This window comes from Branchiostoma lanceolatum, chromosome 16 (genome assembly GCF_035083965.1).
Source record: "Branchiostoma lanceolatum isolate klBraLanc5 chromosome 16, klBraLanc5.hap2, whole genome shotgun sequence".
Taxonomy (NCBI): domain Eukaryota; kingdom Metazoa; phylum Chordata; class Leptocardii; order Amphioxiformes; family Branchiostomatidae; genus Branchiostoma; species Branchiostoma lanceolatum.
The window spans coordinates 3,218,488-3,245,525 of record NC_089737.1 but is presented as its reverse complement, the minus strand read 5'-3'; the positions used below and the strand labels follow the sequence as shown (position 1 = coordinate 3,245,525).

General features: G+C 41.4%; 1 protein-coding gene across 21 annotated transcripts; it reads right to left on the bottom strand.

The window, feature by feature from the left end:
- On the bottom strand, positions 1-27,038 carry LOC136421555 (trichohyalin-like). 21 transcript variants are annotated; one of them, XM_066408911.1, is made up of 27 exons: positions 26,957-27,038; positions 24,800-24,907; positions 22,834-22,908; positions 21,699-21,881; positions 21,016-21,141; positions 19,615-19,725; positions 18,109-18,348; positions 16,395-16,613; positions 15,951-16,163; positions 15,553-15,792; positions 15,210-15,431; positions 14,554-14,766; positions 13,799-13,996; positions 13,154-13,366; positions 12,489-12,701; positions 11,846-12,043; positions 10,878-11,297; positions 10,510-10,616; positions 10,086-10,215; positions 9,005-9,115; positions 8,179-8,307; positions 7,655-7,780; positions 6,368-6,552; positions 5,686-5,906; positions 3,536-4,180; positions 2,747-2,792; positions 765-957 (listed from the first exon to the last, which is right to left on the bottom strand). In XM_066408911.1, exons 1-26 carry the CDS (start codon positions 26,957-26,959, stop codon positions 2,785-2,787), a joined length of 4,857 nt encoding a protein of 1,618 aa, XP_066265008.1. In that variant the 5' UTR covers positions 26,960-27,038; the 3' UTR covers positions 765-957; positions 2,747-2,784. The 21 variants fall into 21 exon arrangements, with proteins under 21 accessions (XP_066264998.1, XP_066265004.1, XP_066265001.1 ...); XM_066408901.1 differs by lacking the exon at positions 2,747-2,792 and having other exon boundaries at positions 1-957; XM_066408907.1 differs by lacking the exon at positions 2,747-2,792 and having other exon boundaries at positions 1-957; positions 7,682-7,780.

The following is a 27,038-nucleotide window of genomic DNA, read 5'->3' as shown; positions in this document are numbered from 1 at the left end:
TTGAACAACAATAGCGTTTATTGACTTTCAAAGTAAAGCGTCAATTAGGACTCTTGCAAATACTCTTAAACAATTGTTTCAACTGAACTAACTTCATGCCATTCATATTTTACTTTGGCATATCTTCTATTCTATAATTCATCTTGCCATGCAAGACTGCTCATAATAGAACCGATCGTGAGATCCAAGTCTATCTACTTAATAATTTTGCAACACTATCATTAATATCGAAAATGAAATAAAAACACGCGATGAAATAATAATCTACATTACTTCAAATACATATCGATGGTTTTCTTATACAATTACTGCAACAAACAAACGAGTAATAATCTTACGTTTACAATAATACAATATTGTAAAGAAGTGAAAAACATTGCAAAACAGCGGGTGAGTTCTATCCATTGATACTCTTGCCTTTCTTTGGAAGACTAGACTATAACAAATGTTTACGCAATCTGTTCTCTGATATCGACAATGTTTAGGATAGGGTAAGCTGTGCAATGTATTCGAGAGCACATTTTATAGTATATTCTACAAAACACGTTTATCATAAAGTCACAGTGGCGCTTACGGCATTTTGGCTTCATTTTATAATGATACCAGGCTATGATGCACACGTTAAGCAGAACACAGTGTTCTGTGATAAAAGATTGTTGATTTTTTTTTACGTTCCAAATAATCAAGTAAAACCTAAGCTTAAACAACGTGATCATATCTTCATAAAGACAATAATTGCTGATGTGATTCTAAATATCATTACAAAACACTATTCACAAAGGCAATGGTTTTATTTCCCATTCTCTGTTGTTTTTACCGGCGGTTTGTTTTCTTTCTCGTTGCTATGGGCGGTCTGATTGTCGTCAGTTTTGTCTCCGTTATGGTTGCAAGTCTTGTCTTCTTTGATTTTGGGGGAAACAGGTTCAGACGTCTTGGTGGTGTCTTCGTCGGACCCACCTAGGAATAAGGATGACATCAGGAATAAGGTAATAGCAAAACGTCTTAATCTCCAAGCAGATCTATCGGTGGCAAGGCAGTATCAAAAGGCCAACCTGTACCAAAATCCGGTGGCCTTTGTTTAATCTCCAAGCAGATCTACACGGTGCCAAAAATCGTATATGCTAGCCAGAGAAGCTCCAGTCAGACAGAGAAGTCCGCACCGTAGGATCTGCCGCAAGACGGAACGGGACAAGGTTATTACGGTGCGGACTGGAGCTTCTCTGGGTGTCTGGAGCTTCTCTGGCTAGCATGTACGATTTTTGGAACCGTGTAGATCTGCTTGGTGATTAGCATTTGTTACTGGTTGGCCCTTACGATACTGCCTTGACACTGATAGATCTGCTTGGATATTAAAAATATATTTCAGTACATGGACACGGAGTATTCAGTAGTTTTCATCCATTATACCCATATACTTTATATCTTTCATTACATTCCACTGTTAATGTGGCTTACTATTGTATGGTATAATGACAAGTGCCGGATGTGACGTCATAAACTGCTTTGACGTATTGTGGTCAACGGTACCGTTCAAGGCACCCAGAGCATTTTATGAGGCTTGAAAACTGGAGATAATCTAGTTGCTGTATAATCTTTATGAAATTGACATTTAATGCCACTGTTAACCACATTTGCGTGCGGATCTCTTATCAAAAGTGCTCAAAAGCGACACAAAATAAGCTACAAGGTGATCTTTTAGTTTCACGCGCCTAGTGTAAATAGGCCGATACCACAGCCTCGCCCACCTCCGTCAAAACGTAGAAATGCAAAGTTATAACATCAAAATGCAAATATTTGACGGACATGTGCAGTCACTCTCTCATTGGTCGAACCGCTAATTGTGATGGACAGTCAGGATCAGTCTATTAGGGCTTGGATTTTCTACCAGGTCTTACCACACAACGGCATCGTATCTTTGCTCCTTAATGTCGATATGTAATGGTTTAGTGTTGCCGAAACTTACTATGTGTAGGAATGACTACAAATTGGATTTATTTCATTCAAGTTTCAAGCCTCATAAAATGCTCTGGATGCCTTTAAAAGGAAAAGTATTCAGTGGAACTGATTCAAACAAGAATAGATTCAGAGGAGTTCATGCGAACCTGTCAATCATAATCAACACGACCATAACTTGGCTTTTCTCAATGAAGATCATAACACATAAGATACGATAACATACGATAAAAAGTAGATTGAAACAAGGGGAAGATATCGACAGTGGTCTGTAAATGTCACCCTCCTAAAAGCAGGACCCCTATCGCGCGATTCATTCGCTCGCTCGCGTAGGAGCCCTGCTCTTTAGCCCCGCCAGACACGGTTCTGACGACGTTACTGATAGTTGCTCATGGATGATTAATGCGCTATCCTTATTTGGCACAATTTGGGGGTAAATTTGTTCTGAACCTAAAGTTACGATGTGAGACGTAACCTGATTGGTTGGTAGCTTCCCAGCGTCCTTGGCGCTTTTGCTCTAGATGAGGTTTAGCAAACCCTCTGATTGGCTGAAGCTGTTTTGGTGGCGACGTCGCCAGAACCGTGTCTACCGGGGCTAAAGAGCAGGGCGCCTACGCGAGCGAGCCAACGAATCGAGCGATAGGGGTCCTGCTTTTAGGAGGGTTGTAAATGTTCGAGTTGGGAAGATAACCAAAAGATAAATTAAAACAGGACCCAAAAAGAGAAAAAGGGAATAACCCAAGTTGCCAGGGAGATAAAGACATGATATGACAGGAGAGAAGAAGAGTCTTACAGGATCAGAGAGGTGTAGTTGAAGAGTGGCAGGGAGTTTTACCGAGCTGCGGGATAAAGGGAGACAGTGAGATATACATGGCAAACAACTTATCAAGAAGGTAAATATAGGTAGATAACTGTGTAAGCTGTAATACACATATATATATATATATATATATATATATATATATATATAATGATATGAAATAAACCAAATCATCATATATATTTATCAATAACATTAAGTTGACAGTGTTGTAAACTGCTGTTAAGGTAGAGTATTGCGTACATGTCACAGAAACGACCTACCGAAGACAGTGGTGTCTACCTTGTCTACAAAAGAGAAAGAGCACTTAAAAGAACTATTTTTGAGTAGTTTGTAAATCACCTTTGTTATTTTCTTAGTCATTTTGCTAGTTGAAAGTTTAGCACAAATAAAATGATGTACTAGGATTCGTAGACTACCGTGTATCAGTGTATCGGCAGTATTATATACTGAACACTTGAAAAGAAAATATTTTTCTTTAGTTGCCTCATACCAAGAAATGACTTTGTGTTAAGTCCAGTAGCCTATGACTTTGGCTAGGGCTTTACTGGAGAAACTTTAATAAATCTTAATACATTTTAATAGATCTTAATGAATTTAATAAATTCTAATAAATCTTTTAATAATTTAAAAAAATCATGTTTTATAAAAATATTGTGTTAGCTTTTATATTATTCCTTCTTCAAGGAAAACAACAACCTACGGCTAGTATAGATAAGTAAATTTTTCCTGTTAACTCCTATCTTACTGTTTGGGGCTCACCCTTGGTCGGAGGTGGCCATTGTTTACGCGCGGCCCCGGGCTGTGGCTCCCCCTGCGGCTGTGCTGCCTTGGGCGGGACGGTTTGGGCAGGAGCGGGCTTGCCACCTACATAGAGCTTCTGTACAGGAACCTTAACTGTTGGCGAGGGCGGTTGTCCATTCCCAGCCATCTTTTGAGCTAACTTCTGCTTGGCTAGCTGTTGGGCCGTCAGAGGCTTACCACCATATTTTAACTCCCATGCGCTGGCAGCAGCCGACTTCTCTGTCTTTGACGAAGTCACTTCCGAAGTTGTAGTCTTGGTCACGACTTTCTCACTCGTGGTCGAGGACGATTTCTTTATAAACTGTCCACTGGCTGTAGTGGACGTTATCTTTTCGGACTTAGAAACAACGTGTTGTTTTATCACGGCCTCTTTACTTGGAGGCATCTCGGCTTGTTTTAGTTGGCCATGGACTGGCTTTTGTTGCTTTGGTTGGGTATTTGGTTGGACAGTGACTGACTTCGTTTGGACAGTGGTCTGCTTGACTTGGACATTTGCCGGTTGTTTAACAACGGTGGTTTTCTTAGCGGCTGCTTTAGTTTGAGCCGGCTTGGTAGGTTCGACAATTTGCTTGATGTAGGAAGACTCTGCTCTGTGCCCCTTGCCTACATACAGTTATAACATGGTGTGATGTAGTTTGGAGATGCAGGCGTGCGACACATCTGAGCCACAAGCCTGCATTTCAAACTGAGTGACTCGTGGAAAGAGTGGGAGGGAGGGGGTGGTACACATGCACACACAAGACACAAGACAGGGAATAAAAACAATCAATAAAACATGTAACATACCGAACGAACGATATCATCATTTCGAAAAATTGAAACAACGTGGTGTGGTGCATGCAAGACTTTTGTATAATTTTAAGTCGAAAACTGAAGTGTGGGGATGATGTGGTTAGTGCGCCCGTGTGTGATGCTACGTATTGCTGATGACATATTTGCCAAAGCATGTTTGACAGTGAGTTGATCTTGAGTCCTGTTACAGTGTTTGAATGGGGATACGTGTGTTTACCGAAATACACGAGATGCACGAAATACACCACCGAAATACACATGAAGATGGGTAAACTCTACCAAAATGCAGTATAATTTGATGAGTTAACATCACAGGTTGCTAAATTTCGGCATAGAATAATGTATTTATAGCCCTGGCGAAAAAAAGACAGAGATTCCTTGACGATATAGATTTCACCTATTTTCTTGTGCATTTCGTGTATTTCGTGCATTTCGTATATTTCGGTAAATACATGGACCGTTTGAATGGCAGGAGTACGCAGGGGTGTACTTACATACGTTTGGTCCTAAACAGCGAGTCGTGAAGTGTGAACGCAAACCGGCGTGAGGCGTGTGGGGAAAGATCACAATGAACGACAGAATAAGCGAATAGCTGAATGAATTGTTCATGAATGGAAGGATGGATGAATGAATGATTGAGTGATTGAGTGAAGAGAAGAAGGCGACAGAGAGAGATTTGCGAAGGAGGCAGCCGCAGGGAGAGCACAGACACGAGAAGTGAGACTACATTTAGCTAAGAGGCCACAAGCTTGATGTGGTTAGCCCGGACTAGCGCTGTAACGTTACCAACTGTTAAGTCGATCCTCTTCTAGTCTAATTATTTGGACAAAAATGCATGAATCAACTTTACATCATTGACAATCATCTGACATATGCAGTATGGTGTTTTACACAACAAATGTTGTTCAATATGCAACATAACCTACAGTGACATGAAAAATAATAATGTTAACACATTTAAGGTATGGCAAAAAGCGAATACAGTATGCCATTATATAAGCTATAAAATATAGATAAGAAAGAGAATGTCTTGTATCTAGTTAATTGATTTGTTTGCTAACTGATTGGTTGATTGGTTAATTGATTGTTTGATTGATTGATTGACATATTGATTGGTTGATTTATCAATTTCCTCGCTTCTATTGGCGATGTTGGAATACATACAAGGTATACCATGCAATATCATGGAATGTTATGTTCAATAAACAAAAACCCTGGCGTACGTTCTAGTTGTCATAAACCTCATTCTTAAAGGTGAAACTTCTCCAGAAGCAATTGGAAAATTATCGGTTGAAATTGTACAAAAAGAACGTTACCTTCTATGATGAGCAGAGCGCTGCAGAGCGCCATGCCGGACGTGTTGACGGCCTTACACATGTACTCCCCCTCGTCCTCCGGGAACGTCTCCGGCAGCTCCAGCACCACGCCGTGATCTCCCTCGAACTTGTACCGGTAGTCCTGGTTGTTCGGCAGCCGCTTCCCGTTCAGGTACCACGTCACATCCGGTTTGGGACGGCCGATCACCTTTGCCTCAAACCTAGAAAATTAAAGAAATTGATCATGTTTTTTTTAAAGAAAACGATTCTTGCAAGAATCCAAAGATATGATATTTACTAGTTTTACATAACAATCATTGTCAATTACATTATAGCAGTTCATATGTCTAATTATCTTATCACGCTGTCTTTTAAAAGCTCAGTACAGCCCATGTAATCCCGTCTAAAATCCAGTTCTTGGCTGATTGGCCACAAATTTGTTCCGGTTTACTGCCGGCTAAAAGGGGGAGTACATCCCGGTGCTCGCATGCGCGCACACGATATACCTCACGGCGTCTATTTGTTACCGGGTCCCGCGTTGATTTTGAGGCCGAGTTAAATGACTCGGGGTCCCGCCCGGGCCCAAAAATAGCCCGGCAGCCGCAGGGTGTCCCATGGGGCCACGTAGGGGTTGCGCCCAAAACTACTCTTTTTCCAATTGGAACCCAAGATTAAATCCTACCTGACGGGATCCCCATCGAAGATCGTCATGTTCTCGAAGTTCTTGACGAACTTGGGCGCCAGGGTCTCGCTCGTGGCGGACAGAGTCTCGTCCTCATCCGACTCCTCCACGTCGGACGCCTCCCCGCGGGCGAACCGCTCCATGTACTCCCGCTCTCGGTCCTCCTCCTCCCGCTTAGCCTCCTCCTAAGGGCCGGTAAATAGTTTCATCAGGTTGGTAACCAATTCAACATACCGTTGGCCGTTTCCAAATGTCATCCAATTGACTTGAGTAACTGTCACCTTGCTTATTTTATCATCTGGATCTATTATACAGGTATCAATTCAACATAGTTTTTAAGGTAAACAACGTATTTTTCTTCCAAGAGCGCACCCTTGTCGTCAAAATTCCGAGACAACACGTCAAGGAGAAAGATCACATTGCCCTAATGGCAACAGGCAGCTGCTGAATCATTGGCAGAGAAACAAGCAAGGTTGTGCACCTATGAAAACTATGTTGAAAGGGTTTATTGCCCCGTTTTTATAGTTGCCAATGTGATATCTTATATTCCTGAGAGAATAAACTCAGGCAAAATGCATGTTGGATAAACAGAATATATCAACAACAGATCCGATGCTGCTTGTATGAAAGAAAGTAAACTTGTAAACAGGACCAAGAAACTATTTGGCCACAACATAATGACTAAGCTATAAAATACCATAATATTACAATGTCGTTACTCGATCAGAAATCAAGCGAACTAGAACCATATTCATCTCTTTACTCTTAAACCTTTGACTCTTTTTACTAATCATCCAAAGTGACTACTGTGAAAGTTAAAGAGACTTAAAGTTTGTTATGTACTCACAGGTCGCCGCTTGTGGGAATACAACAGAAAAATACTATTAGACAAGGATACGTACAAAGTGTTGTTAAACACTGGAGTATAGACGGGTGAGTGATGTCATATAGAAGGTGTTGTCGGCAATTAAGTTAATATTTCGGAGAATATCTAGTTGTTTTAAACAGTTCAGAAGGAAGAAAAGCAGGGATATCACACGATAGAAAACACAGCAGATGTCAAACAGAGATTTGTCTTTCGTCATACATTATCTTATGAAATGAAAAGAAGATCTTATTAAGGAGGTTTAAAATCAGATTTTAAACCTCTTTGATTGAATATAATTTTGATACCGAAAAGTAAGTTATAACCTTTTTCCTTAGTTATGTTATTAGGCCGAAAGTGGTATTTTACGTCAGAAAAAAGTTTCAACAACTTCCTGTATAAGCGGAAATGACATCACTCACCGGAAGTGCGCCGTCAGCCCCACCCACCTCCTTCCTGCGCGCCTCGTCGATCTCCCGCTGCTCCAGCATCAGCCGCTTCCGCTTCTCCTCCTCAATGCGCCTGCGCCGCTCCTGCTCCTCATAGCTCTATAAAACATATTATAGTCATCAAACCTTGAGATGTTTACGTGAAGACGTGTGGTCTGTGTACGCGTTCTGTGTCTTGCAATTATAATTTAGGTCTTACGTAGGTCTTGAGTAAGGCCTTAAGTAAGAGATTAAAGTATGTTATTTATTGCTCGATGACAGCATTCATGACAATTTCAAACCTGACATAGGAGACCCACTTCTCTATGTTTACAATACAAAGAGGGATGCTCTTTTTTATATGCTTATCAGTCCTAAAGCTTCAAAATATCTTACAGTTAGCAAAAAAAATCAAGACAATCTGTGAAATCTTTTTCTTACGTCACATGTCATTAATAGATTCTGAAAAATTATACATTTTTACAATTATTTTCCAGACTTCAAATGAAATAACAAACCTCGAGGTTCTCAAACCGTGAGAACAGCGCGCGTGTTCTCTGTTTCCTGGCCACCTTGTCCTCCTCCGTCTCCGCTGCTTTCGGCTCCACATCCTCCTCCTTCTCCTCCTCCTGAGCTTCTTCTTCCATCTGTTAAAGACAATTAGGTTAGTATTCATGATAAATATCAGAATCCACCGTTCGTGTGATTAAGCGGTGATAGGGCAAGAAAGGAGTGAATCATAGCAACAATGTGTGAACTGTGCAAAGAACGTGAAACAAATGAATAAAGACACATTCCAAACAATACATGTACAAGACAGCAATGAAAACATATAGTATAGAAAGATTCGTCTCCGCCCTACAAAATGTATAACATTATAGATTTGATCTACCTACACGTTTGGAATTATACGTTTTTGAAGTTTTAAAGATGGGAATACCAGATGTATTCTCAAAAGATCATACTTTACTTTGTAAAATCTAATCGGATCTGTTGTTCTATTGTCTATTATTGATAAGAAAATTCTCTTTAATTTATGAACAGGCACAAAATAATCTGCATAGGACGGAAACGACAATGAGTAGAAGAAAGGACGAAGGAAAGGGCATTTGAGGGAGTATGCAGACCATGTTCACGTTAATACGGGATGTATGGAATCTGATGACATTAGTTATTGTATTAGGTGTGGTATGAACACATTTGGTTAGTGTTACAGATGATGGTGAGGTCTAAAAATGAAATGAAAACATGAAGTGTTGAAAAAAGGGCGCACGGCGCTCCCTAGTGAGTAGCATTTTGTCTGAAGGAGGAGGGTAGGAAGGGAGGGAAAAGTTAAGAACACACCCCGACCATTTTCTCAGTTCTCTCGAGTTCCCTGGCGAGCATCTCCCTGTCCATCTCCAGACGGCGAGCTCGCTCCTCCTCCACCTTGCGGAAACGCTCCTCCTCTGCAACCTAAGGGACAGAAAACAATATTTGCCTTCGCCAAGAACGTTATGTTTTCCGTAGCGTTTGTATGTGTGCGTGTTTTTATGTACGTGTTGCGTGTGTGTGTGTTTGCGTGTGTTTGTGTGTGTGTGTGTGTATGTGTGTGTGTGTGTGTGTGTGTGTGTGTGTGTGTGTGTGCGTGTGTTTGTGTGTGTGTGTGTGTGTGTGTATGTGTGTGTGTATGTGTGTGTGTCTGTGTGTGCATGTGATACAAGCATAACTCTATAAGTATCGATACTTGGTGTGTGGGATCTCTTGATGAGACCTCGAAATTAGATTTTCTAGCGCCTTTCTAAGGTACTGCAGCGGAACGTCCTGTTTTTATATCTCGTACGTGTTCTGGACATGCCATGGTCGTGATTCTTGTTCGTAAATAATTTCATCAGGTTGGTAAGTCACTGAATAACAATTTTTGTACACAACCAAGTGTTTTATTCACACCGACGATATGTACCCCCTGGATAGATAAATAAACAAACAAACAAACACCGACGTTTCGGTGACCGTCTGTCACCTTCCTCAGGGCAATTCCGACTGGTTAACTTTGCACTGCAGTTGTGTTCAAAGAATTTTGTTATTCAGAAAACAATTATTTTATATTTCTTAGAAGACTCCGCCTAGCATGCTTCATATAAACTGTTCCTTTCAACAAGACAGGTAAGGTAGCAGGCTTTATCCCCTTATCCATACTTCCTTGAAACCCTTCTTATTCCACAGAAAGAAAAAAAGTCAGCAGCACTAAGGATATATCGTATTGCTGTATTGGGAACGCCATCTTGGATTTGGGGTCAAATCTAGGGGTCACGGGAAATGCGCGTGCGCACCACAGATAACGGCGCCATCTTGGTACTTGCTAAATAAAGCAACATTCTCGACTGATAGACAAGCCCAAAACAATACTTCACACCCTTGGCTAAATATGGTCCAATTTACATACCTTGTCGATATTTTGGAATTTCTCGAAGAGCGCACTGGCCCGTTTGTTCTTGCCTGCCTCCTTCACATCTGTAGTCTTGAGTTTACGTTGTTCCTCCTCTTCCTCCTTCTTCTTCTGCATCAGGGCGAATCTAGAATAAGAAAGTAAAAACAATGCAATATAACATCTTTATAGAAATTCTATAGAGGGGCAACTAACGTAGTTTTGTTTAAGGCGTCTCAAGTTTTAAGATGCGTAAAAATGTGTTTTCGCTGACCAGGAAAGTTTCCACGAAATCTACACAATTCGTTAAACTGCTCTACCTTGAGGATACAATTGGTATAACCGACACAAATATTCTATGTTTGTTAATTATTACACCAATTCTTTACGTTTGACAACATAGCACATTTAACAATTTTTACTGTTCCCAGATGCCACCAACCTTTCTTTTACGCTGATGCGAGGCCCGGATTCCCCCGGCGCAGATTCGACTGGCTCTTCTCCCTCCTGGTCTCCTCCCTCCGATGCAGCAGCAGCGGCAGCAGCCTCCTATCAAGACCACACATGCACAGAGCTCAAACAACAACTTAATTCATTTCCATATCTTTTCATTATGTACATGTGCAAGCAATCTTATAACTCAAGTATGTAGAACATTTCCTTATTTTAGGTTGAATCGAATTGAATTGTCTACGAAAAGAGAGCAGTTGCATTAGAAAGTTTAGAGAAAGATAGATTGAGTCAAGAAGGGTTCTGAGAGAGACATTGTTTCGATTTAAAGATGAAGACAAGACGGAGCCAACAGTTCACCTCTGCCTCAAGTCTGGCCCTTTCCTCCTCCAGAAGTTGTTTATCCTCCTCGAGCTTTCTCTTTCTTTCTTCCTCCGCATCACGTCTGGCTTCTTCCTCCTTCTGTCTGGCCAGCTCCTCAAAACTGATCGTCAGCTTCCCTGGCTTCGGCGCCTTCTCTGCGCATGCGTCGTTTTCTTGGTCCTCTGAACTCTTTTTCTGAAGTTCTGCAAACTTATTCTTAAGTTTCCCTGGTTTGACTTTCTCCCTTGGTGTGCCGTCGTCTTCAGAGGCTCCGGATTCTTTCTTCTTTTGAAGTTCGGCAAATTTGTTCTTGAGCTTTCCCAGAGACACCTTGGGCGAGGTTACTTCCTCTATGGATTCCTTAGGTGCCGCTTCCTCCTTTTGTTCAGCACGCTGCTCGGCTAGCTGCTCCATTTCCTACGTCAACAGGGAGTCGAGGACGTAAAAATATGCCATCTCAGTAAAGAGGAATGTTTGTAAACACATTTAATATAGTTCATTCTTTGCACAAACATCATCAAGCATTAACATACGCATGACGCTCTCACATACTCATGACCTAAAATTATGCTTGCTTTTTACACGTAAGACATTTCTCTACTCTCCATGCTGTCTTTAAGATCATACAATATCTAATCACACTTTAAGATATACGTTGTCTTTGTGCGCTATTACCTAATCAACATTGCCCATGAGATAAAGTTTCGTGGTACTACTTGTCATTGATCCAAAAAGCATGTACATATGACAGGCAGGTTCCACCTCATGCTTTTCTCCGTGAATAGTTTCTTCAGGTTGGTAAGTCACTGAATAAAACCTCATGCTTTTCTGTCGTTACCACAGGTCAATCAACAAAGCTGCATTGAGCATGACGACAGGCAGGGGCGTCCATTCCACAAAAAGTCATTCAGAGAAACTTCATTGTTGCGTTTAACTATGACAGGAATTTGTCTAGAATATAAAACCTCTCGTAATCTTTCGGCCTCTCTCTCGAGCTCCGCGCGGTCGAATTCTAATCTACTTTTTCGGAGCTCCTCTGCTTTTCTTCTGTCCTCCACCTCTTTTCTCTGCCGTAGCGTGACGTAGTCTGCCTTAAGTTTACCGGGCGCTCTTCTCTCTCGCTTGGTCTCGCGAGTTTCGGTGAGACTTTCCTCGGGCGCTTCCTGGTGTGTACAGGTTAGCTTCGTCACTTTGTGCGTTATGTCACGCGAAGGAATAAGCGCCTTCGGTGGAACAGTTTTCCGTATTTTTACTACCTGTAATGTCTTGCTTCCAAACGACACATTTTTGCAGCTCGCCTATCGAAGAGAACAAGGATAAAAGCCATATGCGACGGCTCCTATGTCATTAACAGTACTTTTTGTTTACGTCAATACATTTTTAAACTTTAAAGCAAAACTATCAACAATATACAGTATGTCAGATCTTTTTTTCCTCCATTATCTTTCCATATTTAATTGCTGTTCTAAAATCTCAAGGCCAGTGCACATCTTGGGTTCAATTTTTCTACCAACTACCCCCTCCCTTAAAAAATGTAGAAATATAAACATGCCTCTGACTTAGCGCTATTAGACCCTCTCGGGGTCAAAAGGTTATAATCTAGCCGACCTCATACTCAGCCTCTCTCTTGGCGGCTTCTTCTGCTAAGATCTTCTTCTCCTCTTCGAGTCTGCGCAGACGCTCCTCCTCTGCTTTTTTGCGAGCCTCTTCCTCCTTCTGACGCTGCATCACTTCGAATTTCCCGCGAAGACTCCCCCGTTTTGGTGGTGGTATGTCCTCTTTGACTTCCGGTTTATCCTCAGCCTCTTCCTCATTGGCCTGCTGAGAGATTAGTCAAGCCAATCAGAAAAGCCCTAGGTTATGATATAGCCCTACTCGCTGATGTGTCGTGTATGTATGTGCAAACACATGCAGCTGTTTCAGGAAGCAATGACTGTACGTGACTCCATGTCAGAAAGCGTCTGCCAAAATAAACGTCATGATCATGAGATGCATAGAAGCAGACAGTTTAAACACGTTTAAACGACACGTTTAAACTTGCAGCAACAAGGAAAAAAGAGAAATGGTCAGATGCAATGCAAGCTTTATCTTACTACATACTATCTAACAGTTACATATTGCATCACACATTACAAGGCGCGAAATATTCGCAAGGGCGCCAGATTTGTGGTCTATGAGGTCTAGGACTATTCCCTCTTTTGCAGATAATCGCAGAGGTAGGTGACATGCTAACAACAACGCGTTGCACAAGACCGTCCTCAAGTATCATTCACCGAAGCTGACTCTTGTTGGGCTTGGTTTTCAAGCTCGCGCTCTTGCGCCAATCTGTCAGCTTCCAGTCTCCGCAGTCTCTCCTCTTCAGCCCTCCGCCGACTCTCCTCTTCTCGGACCTTCCTTAGTTCTTCGAACCGACCCTTGACACTGCCCATGGGCTTATCGGGCTCGCTCAAATCCTCTAACGAACCCGCGAGTTCGTCTTCTTCTTCCTATGTATAGGATGAGTACGGAAAGATGCAAACATATGGTGGTGTTATGGTTATGGTTATGTGAACATATGCGAAGGGTTGGTGAGGAAAACATGAAAACAAAACCGTAGACAAATTTACGTAAACAATGGTATACAAACATAAACAAGGAGGGGTGATATGAAAGAGGACCAGGATGACCAACAATAAAAAACGAAAAGAAAACAGGGTTTGTTTACCAAGCTGAAGCTAAGAAATTATAACAATCGACGATCCAAGAAAGTGCAAAATTTCCTAAATTTTCAAATCTTCGCAAATGCATGCAATGTTCGTTTCCCGAAAGTTTTCGCCAAAGCCATATCAAATGAGAAAAAAAATGAAAAAGATAATTTCATGCTTTACATATTAAACAAAAGTGAATAATTTCTGTAAAATAGGACAGATGACGAAAACCTCTTTTTTCCTATTCCTCTCTTTCTCTCGTTCCAGCATCATTTTGTCGAACTCAAGTCGACTCAACTGAAGCTCCTGCGCTTTTCTTTGTGTCTCTTCCGTGCTGTTTTTGATTTGGTGAAGTCTATCTTTGACACTTGGGACGGGCTCACTTATGTCAAGGGGGGTACCTTCAGAGGGACTGTCATCATTGTCATCCTGATAATTGATGGATGGAGAGATGGGGGGACAGAAAAAAGGAAGTACGCGATGTTAACTACATAGGTCGTAAAAACATAAAGAACACAAATGCACCTATTTGAGCTATGTTAGCTTCAAGTGCATTGCAACATTGTGAGAATTGACCAAGTTACGTCGCAAAGTATCACTGAACTTCGCGAGCCGGCCAAACATATTTCAGATCAGTTACTGCTGAGTTGTAAGGGAAGACAAACCAACAAAAGAGACTACATACTCCAAATAAAGCAACGACATATTACTGGGATAGAGAAAGACAAACAGCAGAGATCACACCACACTCAAGTTTTGAAGGGACAAATGTCTGGACAAACGCATCGTGGAAAAGGTTATTTTCTCAACATTATCTAAAGGTGGTTATGCACACTAGAATGTCCTAAATAGGTTTAATAATTAGGCCAAACAGTTTCTGTGTCGTTATGAAATCACGAATCTTTTCAGGCTCCTTCAAAACTTGAGGTTGTTGAGAAGAGGATGCGATCGCGGAAACGTGCACGAAAAGAAGAAGACGTGATTACATCGCAAGGCACCTCATCCTTCTCCTTGCGTTCTTTCTCTCTGTCCTGCGCGATTTTGTCGAGTTCAAGTCGGCTGAGACGGATTTCTTGTGTTTTTCTTCTTTCGGCCTCTTCTCTCTTCTTCCTCATCTCCTCAAATCGGTTCTTGACGTCGAGTTTTCTGGGTTTTGTCGTTTCGTTGGTCTCGTTTACTTCGTTCTCTCCCTCGTTGTCCTGCGCATGTGTGGGACAACGATGTAGTCATGTGATTACATTTGTATTTCTCTGCGAAACTTGTTCAATTGCTTCACTTACTGCAAGTTGATTGCTTTAGACCCTACTTTACTTTAAAAAGCTCACAGCCACTGAAACTGCTACGGATGGGACATCTAGAGGAGGGAGAGCAGAGTTTAATGTTTAAGAAAAACGTGCTCGCCATGACATGAGAGGAAATTATCATTGAATAAATATTAGGGTATGGATATAGATATGCACTTATCATGTAATCAAATTCGCTAAATCATATTTCCTCTCTTGTCGTGTTTCACACTGTAGCGGAAGAATCTGCAACAAAAAAGCATTACATTACCATAAGGTAAAGGCTATGACCTGATTAGCGCCACATCCAATCACTACTCTACAGGTTTGGAAGCGCAGTATTGAATAAATTAAGCCACCTTCCCGGTATCCCGTATAAACGTATCCAGCTTTTTAAGTCGTCTAAGTCGTGGTTCTGTCGTTCTGGGCTTCTCTTTTGCCTCCCTCAAAGCTTCGAAACGACTTTTCATACTGCCACACGTGCCCGGCTGGGGGGCACCGGATTCTCCATCCGCGTCACTGATAAACGATGACGTAAGGGATGACGTCACGGAAGCACTATCACCATCTTCTTCCTCGTCCTGCAATATTTGATATATATTTTGACTAAAATGTGGATTTTGAAAAAAATATCCGACCGTCCGAACTTGGGTAAATGGGACTGAAATATACACAGAACAAACGCACTGATTTTATGATCACCTCTACTTGCGGGGACTTCTCCTTTTCTCGTTGTTGCATCATCTTATCAAACTCGATACGGCTAATCCGTATCTCTTGCGTTTTACGCCTGGCTTCATCCTCTCGCCGCTTTCTCAGGTCTTCGAACCGACCTTTCACGTCACCCTTGGGCCTGTTTCTAAGCTTGATTGTCTCGTTTGACGTGTACGTTTTCTCCTGCTCCTCTTGATGATGCGGGGAATGCCCGTTGATGCCATTGACCTGTAGGACATCCACACCATTAACGATAAACTGCTTATTAGACCAACTGCAATACACAATGGGGTACATCTGAGCACTACGGAAAGGGAAGACACGGTAAATGTTGGCTAAGAGAAGGGAATCTACTACAATGTGGTGGAAAGGAGGGAAGCTTTAACCTGTTCAACGTCGGCTGTTTCTGATTGGTTCCCTATTGCCTGTTTCTCGAGCTGGAGCCTGCTGAGTCTTTCCGTTTCCAACTGCCGACGATGCTCCTCGTCCCGCACCTTTTGCATCTCCTCGTAACGGCCCTTAACACTGCCGATCTTTTTCGTGAGTCTTGGGGACATATCAAGGCCGTTGACCTCGGGCTCTTCCTCAACATCTTCTTCCTGAAGCAAGGGACACAAAAGGGACGGGTCATTTCTACATTCGGAGAAGCAGCTCAAAACCAACAGAGGGGAGTGACCATGAGCACATTCCTTACTTGCCCACTTATCTGAATTATTTTTGGCACCAGGGGAAAAGAAATTGCTCAACTCACTATCAATAATCAAGACACCATGAACAAGAAAAAGCCTATTGAACAAGATTCTAAAACTAGAAGGGGCCAGAAAGCTAACCTCGTTTTGCGAAAAGGCAGCCTCAATGGATAGGCGAAGGGATTCTGTTTCGGCCTGAATGCGCTGCTGTCTCTCTTCCTCCATCTGACGCAACCTTTCCTCTTCTTTGGCTTTTCTCATAGCTTCGAATTTTCCTTTCACACCACCGCGTGTGACTCTTGGAATGTCGGTAACCGTTGGCTGGAAGCTAGCGTTGCTACTGGTGTCACCATCCGATTCCTACACGACATCGACAAGCGTACACGTATTCAAACTAATGGTAGAGGTGGAAAAGACTGATAACTGGTGGGATAGACAAGTCATATCATTGGAATGATAATGAAGAGAAAGGTGGCCATATCTTTCTGGGCAAGCTGGCAAAGGTCCGATTGAAGAAGAGTTTGAGATATTCGCGAGGTAGGAACTCTCCGAGGTTGTCTCTTGTAGTACCTTCAAAATAGGCACGCTTTTGAGATGCAATTATGGCACCAGCTGCTATAGATATTTTGACATCATTACCCTCACTCTGCAAATGTAGTTTCTACAAATATCTTAGTGTGTAATTACTATTAAGTAAAAAGAAAAGACTCTGAGCTACAATGGATTTTTGTTCAGAGTACATGCGTTTATTCACACTTCAGATGTTCCATACATTCGGAAAATACTTTCTACTCTAGTGATATTCTACTGATCGCTATGAGTCTTTCAAATGTCTTTAGACAATGATTGCGTCACAAACAGCAAGGGCAGTGACAACACAGTTGACGTGCAGTTGCCAACAAGAGACAATCTCGGGAGAGAGACAGAGTGGAAGAGTCTTACATCACAGGAAGCAGACAATGGCAATAAGCAACATTGCGATACAAGGAAACGTTGCAACAGTTCCAACAACAAAACGATTGTGCTTGACCATCACAGCATCAAATATTCATACATGAAAAATGTTTTCTAGCCTACATATTTTCTACATATATTTCTTATTCAGATATGCAATTGCAGCGCCTCTCTGGCTTGTAGGAAGACATACTTCAAATCCAAAGTATACCTGGAGGAATCCATTACTAAAAGTTTCCTAGTTTGGTGGTTTAAGAACTTTAAACTTTAACTTCTACCTTAAAAGGTAGACACCTTCATGGAATATGACAAAAGAGAGCCAAGAGATTGAAATGAGGAGATAGAAACTTTGCAACAAGGACAGTTGAGGCTATGAAGTGAAAGCTTGAGTCAAGTGAAAGAGTTTGAGATGAAGGCGACAGACGACTGCATAGTGTGTACTTGTGACTTGTATCTGACAAAGTACGAATACCGTATTGATCGTAAATACAAGCATTCATCACTTACCTTGTCCCCTGCACCGGATGCATGTTAATAGGTAGACATAAACTACTGTCAAATCTTAAAACTATATCAACCAGAACATCAAAAAACTGTAGAAAATGTTAAACATGCCTTTATATATAGACACAAATGATAAGGTTAGATCAATGATGTTTAAATTTTACCAAAACCCATTGTCTAAAATGTTCTTCTATATATCGTTAGTAAGTACAAGCTATCGATGACTATAGTCTACAGTAAGCAGGCAGCTATAAAAAAGGTAAAGGTGTCGTACATATGTATACAGATATACTTCATGGGGCGCATATATTAGTGGATATATCTGTGAATATATCAAAGAATATATATAAAGGCAACCACATACGAGAGCCACTCTCTATATAAAGTCTAGGCTCACCGATACCTCCTGCTCTTCCCCCTTGCGCGCAGCCTCCCTCTCCAGCTGCAGCTTGTCCATCTCGATCCTGCGCAGTCGCTCCTCCTCGGCGCGCATGCGCGCTTCCTCCTCCTTCTGTTTCTGGATCTCCTCGAACTTGCCCTTGATGCTGCGCCTCTCCCCTGACGGCAGGTCGGACGGCGTGACGGGCGGGGCGGCGGACGGAGGGCCCGATGGCGTCTCCATCTTGTCAAACATTTCCTTTTGTTTGAAGGTAAGACCGTAGTTATTGTTCTATAATCTCCAAGCAGATCTCCACGGTGCGCCGAAAATCGTATATATGCTAGTCAGAGAAGCTTCGGTCAGCCGGTAAGCTCCAATCCGCTGAAAATCGTATATATGCTAGGGGCGGATTGGATCTTACCGGCTGACCGGAGCTTATCTGGCTAGCATATATACGATTTTCGGAGCACCGTGGAGATCTGCTTGGAGATTAATTGTTCCATTCCAAAACCAAAAACTTGTGTCCTGTCTTTTTAGTGCTCAAATTGAGCAAGAAAGTAAGAAAGACTTCCTAGGTACACAATATGCTTGTGATATGACTAAATATTGGTATCTCACAAAATAGAATATTGATGGCACAAAGACCAGCTAATATAAAGTTCGCTTATACTCTTCAAAACATACGGTATAATTTTTGACAACTAAAAATACACCCCCTGCCACTAATGACCCCACATATTAAAGGAACAAATTTAAATATATCTAAACTATAGCAATTAAAGTTAGTGAGCTGTAATCTTTCCTAAGATATTTCAACCAACACACGCCGCTTTGCAGCCCTGAATACGAGCTACCAGAACATAATTAATCTTTATTAATACATGTCCTTCTATGACCACCCCTTCAGTCTCACCCACCCCATCTTCTGCTCCAGCACTTGGGTCCGACTTTGTGGACTGGAAAAGGTCATCACACAAATGTATTATCATGCATTGGAAAATATTCACAAAGTCCTGAAAAAAGTATGAAAGATTTGTATACATCTCGTAATAGAAGATCATCCTCCATATTTTGGCGTATTACATCAATACTAACAAAAGATGAATCTAGTATAAATGAATGACATTATGACGTTGGTCTCTTAAATATCATTCGCCAATGATGTTTAGTCATGTGATTTACAAGCTGTTTGGAATTCAGGACAATTAGTAACATTTTATTCCAAAAGAGAGAGACAGACAGCGATACAAAGGGCACTGTGTATTATCAATATGCCAAATTTTGATTTGCCTTAGTGTGAAACAGTTGAGAAAATTGGACTGGTCAGAAAAGTGAAGACGTTAGAATGCACAAGGAAGATTCCTGTGAATCATTATTACGTGATATGAAAAGTTTTTTTGAAATAAATTATTGTGATCAGCTGGTTTGTGGGTGAGACTGCGAGGTTAACGTTGAAAATTATATACAAGAGATCTGGGAAAAGTTAGGCAGGGTTTTACTCATGTAGAATGTGCAAAGAAGTACCTCCTCCATCTGTTTTGAGATCAAGCTTTCCTGTTCCTGTTGCTGGATCTGCCGGTCCATCTCAATCCGCCTCTTTCTCTCCTCTTCCGCCCTCCTGCGTTCTTCTTCCTCCTACGAATAAGTCGGGAAGAAAAGATAATCTTAGTTTTATTGCAAGTTCATGCCCGTGGGCTAATTGCAAATACATGGTATAAACATAGGGAAAACATGCATGTGTTCGTGAACTGTGACTTACTTTGTTGTAACAATAGGATACTGATACTAGATACGACTGTTGGCTATATCTAAACAAGCTGGGTTTGACTTCTTTTTTGGAGGCATTGGAAGACGAAAAGTCCCACTTTTTCTCGAATTCGTGGGTTCTGTGATTTCAAGAGAAAAGTAGCTTTTTGTTCATCCGTGAATGTGTTAAAGGGGTATTTCGTGGTAACTTGTTTAAATAGTTCGGCTCTTTCGTCATGGTTAACTGGACAGTTTGAAACAAAATGTGCTCAGATTGCAGTGTACATTCACGAGTCCTAAAAAGTCAAAGAGTGATCTTCAGCTAATTTCATTACCTTCGCCAAGAAGGCTATGTTTTGGGTTCATATCGTTGGTGTGTATGTCACTATGTCTTTTAATGGCATAACTCGAGAAGCTATGGATGGATTCTAATGATACTTGGTAGGTGGACAGGGGTCGGGAAAACGAAGGTGAAGTTCGATAATGTACCTCCTAATGGCTTTCTAAGGTACTGCAGTGAAACCGCCGGAGAAGATATGATCAACTGATATAATTTTTGCAAATGAGGACCATATTTGCATAACTAATGAGAAACATGATACGTCATTTGGCGAAGGTATGGGTTCGTTGAACTCTAGTTTAAGGTATACATATGAAACACAATTTTAAGGTCTCATTCATGTATTACTCCGAGTGGTACTAAAGGAATCCGTGGCCAAAAATTTAACGGCTGCATGAACGTTTGTTTATATCGGTGGGAAATTCTCTTTTAGCCAGTCCAGCTGATCTCAAGCTTCAAACTGACGAAAGCTGTTTTGTATCTGAAGAAATTATCAGGCATAGTTCGGCAGCCGCGCGCGAGGTCGGACGTACACAGCCGGCCATTGTAGGTGATGCGGTCATGCGCTTACAGCTGGAAAGTGGCTTTTTGGGGTTGTAGCTAAGTGCAGTTTGTAATTGCTATAAAAAGAGATTCTATGTAGTGAAACTGTTTGCAATTTTTTCACATGATCTAGGGTACGTGTTCTCAACATAACATGAATTATATTGGTGCATTTTCTATAGCTTCATTACAAACGGGCCCTTGTAAAACACGTATTATAACATGTAAGCCTATGGGGCGAAAAAACTCATGAATGAGACCTTAAGTGTCAGCAATACAAGAAACTGATTCCGAACCTTTTGTTTCTGCATCTCTTCGAATTTTCCCCGCACGCTGCCTCGCATCCTTGGCACGTAGCTCTTCGGAGTTTCCTTCGGTTTTTCTTTTTTCACTTCTTCCTCCTCGTCGGAGTCCATCAGCTCCTAAATAATCCAACATTCAAGTAAAAGTAAGAAAATGTGTCGGGACATATATACACTCCGTCTGTATAACTAAAAGATTGAACATTACAGATATCCTGGAACATGCCAACTGCATTCACAACTCCGTCTCTAATCTAAGGAGAAATATGTACGTGAGAGAAAAATATGCTGGAAAATGAAAAGAAAACAAACAGTATCTAAAGATGTATCTCAGCTAGCAAACACAGACTCATGGCGTGCCTTTCTGTCTTCCCCATACATAGAGTAATGAAGAACATATACCCAACATGATAAACTAGCATACAAATATTTTAATGAATATTTTGAGTGGGTTTGTGCTTAATAGAACTAGAAAGAACCACTCTTTCTACAAGTAAATGCATAACACATGCTAAAATAAAACCAAGCAATCACAAAACCAAGACTGCGAGAAGACATTGACAATACAAAAGAAAAGTTAAAGAAATTCACTTAGAGAAGTTGTCGAACCAACAAACAAAGACAAAGGAAAGTTCAGAAAAGAGCGGACAATATACAACAGCAAGAGCGACAAAAACCTTAAGGAATTGTTTTCTAAGTGCTGAATGTTTTTCCCGCTGGTCTCTTGATTCTCTCTCCTTGCGAACTTCTTCGAATTTTTTGGCCTCCTTCTCCTCCTTCCTCACCCTCATCTGCTCGAAACGTTCCTTAACGTTCACATTGGCAAACTTAGGAACGTATGAGGCGGAGGTTTCTGACTCCTGGAGGTTTAAAGTAACGTTGGGAAAATGAATAAACACAAGACGGTACAGAAAGGAATGAGAACAACAACAACAACAACAAAAAACACACAAAACTCGGAAAAGTTGAAGGAAGAAAGAGAACAATTACATTGAAACACAAAAGTAGAAACATGTATTTGCATATGTCATGGCTGCATCAGTGCACCTACTGAGCCACTTTGAAATACCATCATTACAGGTTTGCGATAGCAAAACCTGTATTGTTACATAAAATACTTCAGCACTAATACCTTGGTACGCCGTTTGAGGGAGGCTATAGAGCAAGTTAATCGGTAAATTCGGCGTATAAAAATGCCTTCGTATCTATAGAATTGTTCATACTAAAGCGAGTATCTCAATGGGTCGCGCCTATTAGCGACAAATTATTGCGGCAACATTGCGAATTTTTCGCCAATTTTCCTTTGCGGTCACACTGACGTGCGACGCACGGGAAAAATACGTGACCTCTGCAAACAAAATGGCCGCGCCCGAAATGTCACGTTCTTAGTTTTAGCCTCAAATTAGTTACAAGATAGTTACTTTATTGGTAATGACAGTGTTGTTATTGACTTAAAAACCAATGTGTCTTAAGATTCACGAAAAAGAGGTTTGCAGTCATCGTGCCTGTTGGCGACTAGCTAGCGACTAGTTCGCGACCATTCGTGGCATTTTCCCAATTGCGATTTCTTTTTTAAATTTCAAAAAAATCCCCATTTCAGGCGACAAATTGGCACCGATTGGCGACTTATTGGAGCCGATTGGCGACTGTCCGCCACGACTTGGCGAATGTATTTCGCAAACAGGCGCTGCCCATTGAGATACGTGCTTAATGGCAGGTGATAGACACAGCCATGACTATCATAAGCTTGAAATTGGACGTTACTGCCGTTTACTCCTCTACTCCACGGTACTATACCTTCTTTCATCATACCTTCTTTGGCTGCAGAACAACCTTAGCAGCAGAACGGGGCAACTGAACCTTGGTAAGACCAGGTACGATCGGGTCCTAGCAACATTTAGTAAAGATATCAACTTTACTATCTATTACCATAGGTAAATATCTTATCAAGCAGTACTGATACGTTGTGAACACTGTTGTTTGATTTGAGACTGCAATATATTTATTGCTTGTTCCCATCGATATTGGTCATGTATAAATATTGTTTCAAAGTTCGACTTGCTAGATCTACTTATCTAATCAATTTGTTGCTCTCAGAGAATACATGCTTTAGCATGCTCAGATCTTCAAAATAGGTTAAACATATAAACGCAATTGTCATCATGCACTAAATGATTGAATAAAATGAAAGAATAGATGAATGAATGAATAAATAAATGAAAGAACGAATGAACTAAAAAAGAACGAAAGACTGAATGAATGAATGAACGAATGAACGAATGGGTAAGTGAATGAATGAGATAAAGAAAAATAAATGAACGAATGCATGAATGATTTAATAACGACAACATTATTCTTAGGATCTAATGATAGCGCAAACCAGCTATGGTTAAAAATATTGCAGAATGTTATATGACAACAAGCGATGCATCATAAGCAGACGAGCTACTAATTTAAAAGTCATTTCCCCAAGCCCTGAATTTTCTACATTTATTTTCCTGAGAAACTTTGTATTTTAGACATTAACTGTCACAGCCTGACTCACACTCACAGTGCATTTTCATCAGTGGAAAAATCTTTAAACTTCATTATTATGCTACAAGTAATAGACTCGCAAGGTGGCGTTTCTTTTTGCCCGCCTGAGTCACCTGTTTGTGCTATTTTTCAATCACCCTCGTTTTCAAAATGTACAAAATGCTCCAGGTCGAAAAACAACATCTCGTTTCACTTTGACGACAAGAAACGATTTTTCTCCTTAAGTTTGGACACTGTTACAGGGGCTGTTCTGTGACTAAGAGCACTTCCTTTGGTGTCTTAAGATTTTAAGTAAACAACCCTAAAAGGAAAGGGGGATAAATAAGGAAGACCTGGCTTTTCCGTGACAAGTTTAAGTACAAGGGCGCAGACAAGACTTAGTACTTAACGTTTCGGAAAATCCAGACCTCCAGACTTTCCATGGCAGGAATTGTTGATGTTTGGTTTGTGTCTGCCAATGCTGTGCAAAATGGATGGCGGGGTCTCAGAGATGACTCAAAAAACTAAAATTAACGACGTGCAACTAAATTAAACTAAGTGTTCGAGACGGGTACAATGAACTGTTGTCAAAAGTAACGTCTTCTCATATTTTTACGTTTTAAGGTACATTTTTCCTTTGCCGCATGCGGCAGTTTTGTACAAAGTTTAATTTAGAAAAAGTCGACGTAACTATAGTTCGATGACAATGGATGACATAACACAAAAATGTCTATTCTTATTCACATGCGTCTATATATGAGACCATCAGTGAATGACCCATGGCCGACTCAACATGAGTCTAGAATAACCGTTCCATTTAAAGCATCCAAGGTCATGCACACTATATCCAACCATGGGAAAGAAAAATCCAAACGACGAAAGCAAGGTGACAGGACAAAACTAGATACAAAAGAAACACAAAGGAAGACAAAAAACCAAACTAAATCCTATTTGTTCAGCCCCTGTTTGTTACTGTTTACAAAAGTCTCAACACTGTTTATTGACGTAGGCGCCGTGATATCATATGATAGATGAAAACAGTGTATCATTAATTGTGTGATAGAATATCGTTGTTGGAATGTGGAGCATTGTAGTTTACAGACATAATTTGTAAGAAAATCGTTACTGCGTCTTGTTTCGAGGGCCACTGTGTTTCCGTCGAGTGGTTTACCGTCGCACAGAGACCATTATGCGTTAGTGTAACCCTTTGCTTGCACACAAAACCGTCTAGTGTTTGTACAAGACACAAGATCCCTCGACTCACTTTCTTGTTGTCGCCATTCACGGAGTTGGACGAAGGTTCCGTGGCCGACTGCTGGTCGGTGTCCCCCTCCCCTGTCTTGGCCATGGTTTTTGTTTTACTAGGCTGCACCTGTGGAAATATATAATAACAAACAACTCGTGAAGTGTCATTCTCTCATCACACGGACGCCATTTTGATGATGACGGAGTGCCTCCCTGTACACGATCTATCATTGGGGTGGGGGATTTTTTATTTGATGATAACGTCAATAATTTCAAGTGATAAAATCTAATATCAACGACATTATCATCAAGATAGCGTAATGTTTTAGCCGTTTTCTGTGCGCTGTACAGTGCTACAAGTAAAACAGCACAAGTTTCCACTTACAGTTACACCTGCACACCTTGCAATTGTTCGCGCAAATCAATCGTAGCGACCCATTGTAAGACAAGCAATACAAGTACAATGGAGACGTCAGACCAGTGCATGGGAACACGCGGGATCTAGCCACAGTGGATAACATTACAGACCGGTGCCCTGGCCAGTGGTACAGCTCTATCAACATCTGCCTGCTAGAAAAACATGTTCTCAGCGCAAAGCGGTGTACATACCTCCAAACACATGAATGGAAAAAAATAAAACACAAAACACACTAGTACAAGCAAATCTCTTCAGAAATCATACAAGAGTACCTACGTTATAGTATAGTGGTAGTTCGTCCACTCTATCTCAGCTTGAGGATTACGTTCACTGTTTTAAGGGCTACTTAATCACTGATAATGTCACACCCAAACAAACCAAGCCCTAGAGTCATGGAGCTATAAACAGTAAAAACAGTATCGTGCTATGACGTTACGAGTAGTCAGCGCAAATGTTTGTAAGATTATAATGATGGTTCAAAACGGAGCCTTCAGTAATAGTCTGGTACTCACCATGCCTCTCACTAGTCATTGTGTACCAAGTGCATACCAAGTACGGGGGGATGATTCATTTCAGCCTATAGGGGGGTGTCATTCATACTCAAATTTCAGGACAGTCTGAGTCCAAAATAGGAAACTTGTTTTTCTTGAAAAACGGATACGCTCTTTGTGGTAGCCTATTACTAGGGTTCGTCAATGACGATTGGTAAGGGTTGTATTTTGGACGCGCCCCATCTTCTAAAAGCATTGCTCCCCCTCCCCCGGAACGCCAAGTGGTAAGGTCAAGGGTCAAAAAGGGGGTCGGGACTCTACATATCAGTCCTATGGAGTCATGGGATAATATTTCAAAACCAGTAACTTCAGTCAAAGCCTCGCGACCCACATCGGTTCACTACACGGGCGCACAACAAAGAGCGGCGGCCGCGGTAAATATCTCAGGAAAGCGAGCCTTCACCACGCTGAAAAGAGAGCTGGCCTTTCGCAAACAGAGACGGGAATTCTTGCAGCGATTGGGTTGTATATTCAAGTGTTCTGGGGGACTAGGGGAGCCTGGTTGTGTGCATTCCGAGAGCGTCTCGTTTCAAGCTACGTTCCAAATATGTCGGGAGGGCTGTGGGACCGGGTAGGGCTATATTTGGGGCTCCGTGCGCGCCGTACCCGTCAAGAGGGTGCTTCAGGGTTCGTCACTGAAAGGGTGCGGAGAGACAAGGGGATCTAGACTCGCCAGTAGAAGGCCAAGGGGGACTGGTTTAATGTTGTTGTTTTACGTGTTGTTCTCTGACTCCAGTCGTGTTATTAGGGCAAATGGTTATGTATAATTGGCGTGGTATTCAACTGAGTAAACATAAAAGTATCAAAACAGCCCAGTATCTGATATAGTCTTAGGCTATGGAATTTTTCTCCTGGGTGAATTATGTACAAGGGCGGTGTCGAGGGAGGGGGCACGGTCAAATTTATGTTATAATAGGCCCATCTAATTTTAGCATCTTCGGTTTATCTTGGGTGCCGGAACTGCCATGGCCAAGTGACACGGTTTTGCCACAAAGTTTCACTTAAATTGATCACACAGCAAAACCTCTGGTGCCCAATATTAAACTGTAAATTTTCTCTCAAGCGTTATATCGAAAAGAATTCCTGTATTTCTTTAACTTCTTTTCCCTTTCCTTTTCTTTTCTTTTCTTAGACCTAAATTTAAGCAAATTCAAAGCGTGTATTAAGAAATTATACGAACATTGAAAAGATATTTGATATAACTCACCATGAGCAAAGATGGGCCGGGAGTCCCGGGATGACTTTGTTGTCTGCAATGTTACTGAATATCCTGTAAGAGAAGAACAAAA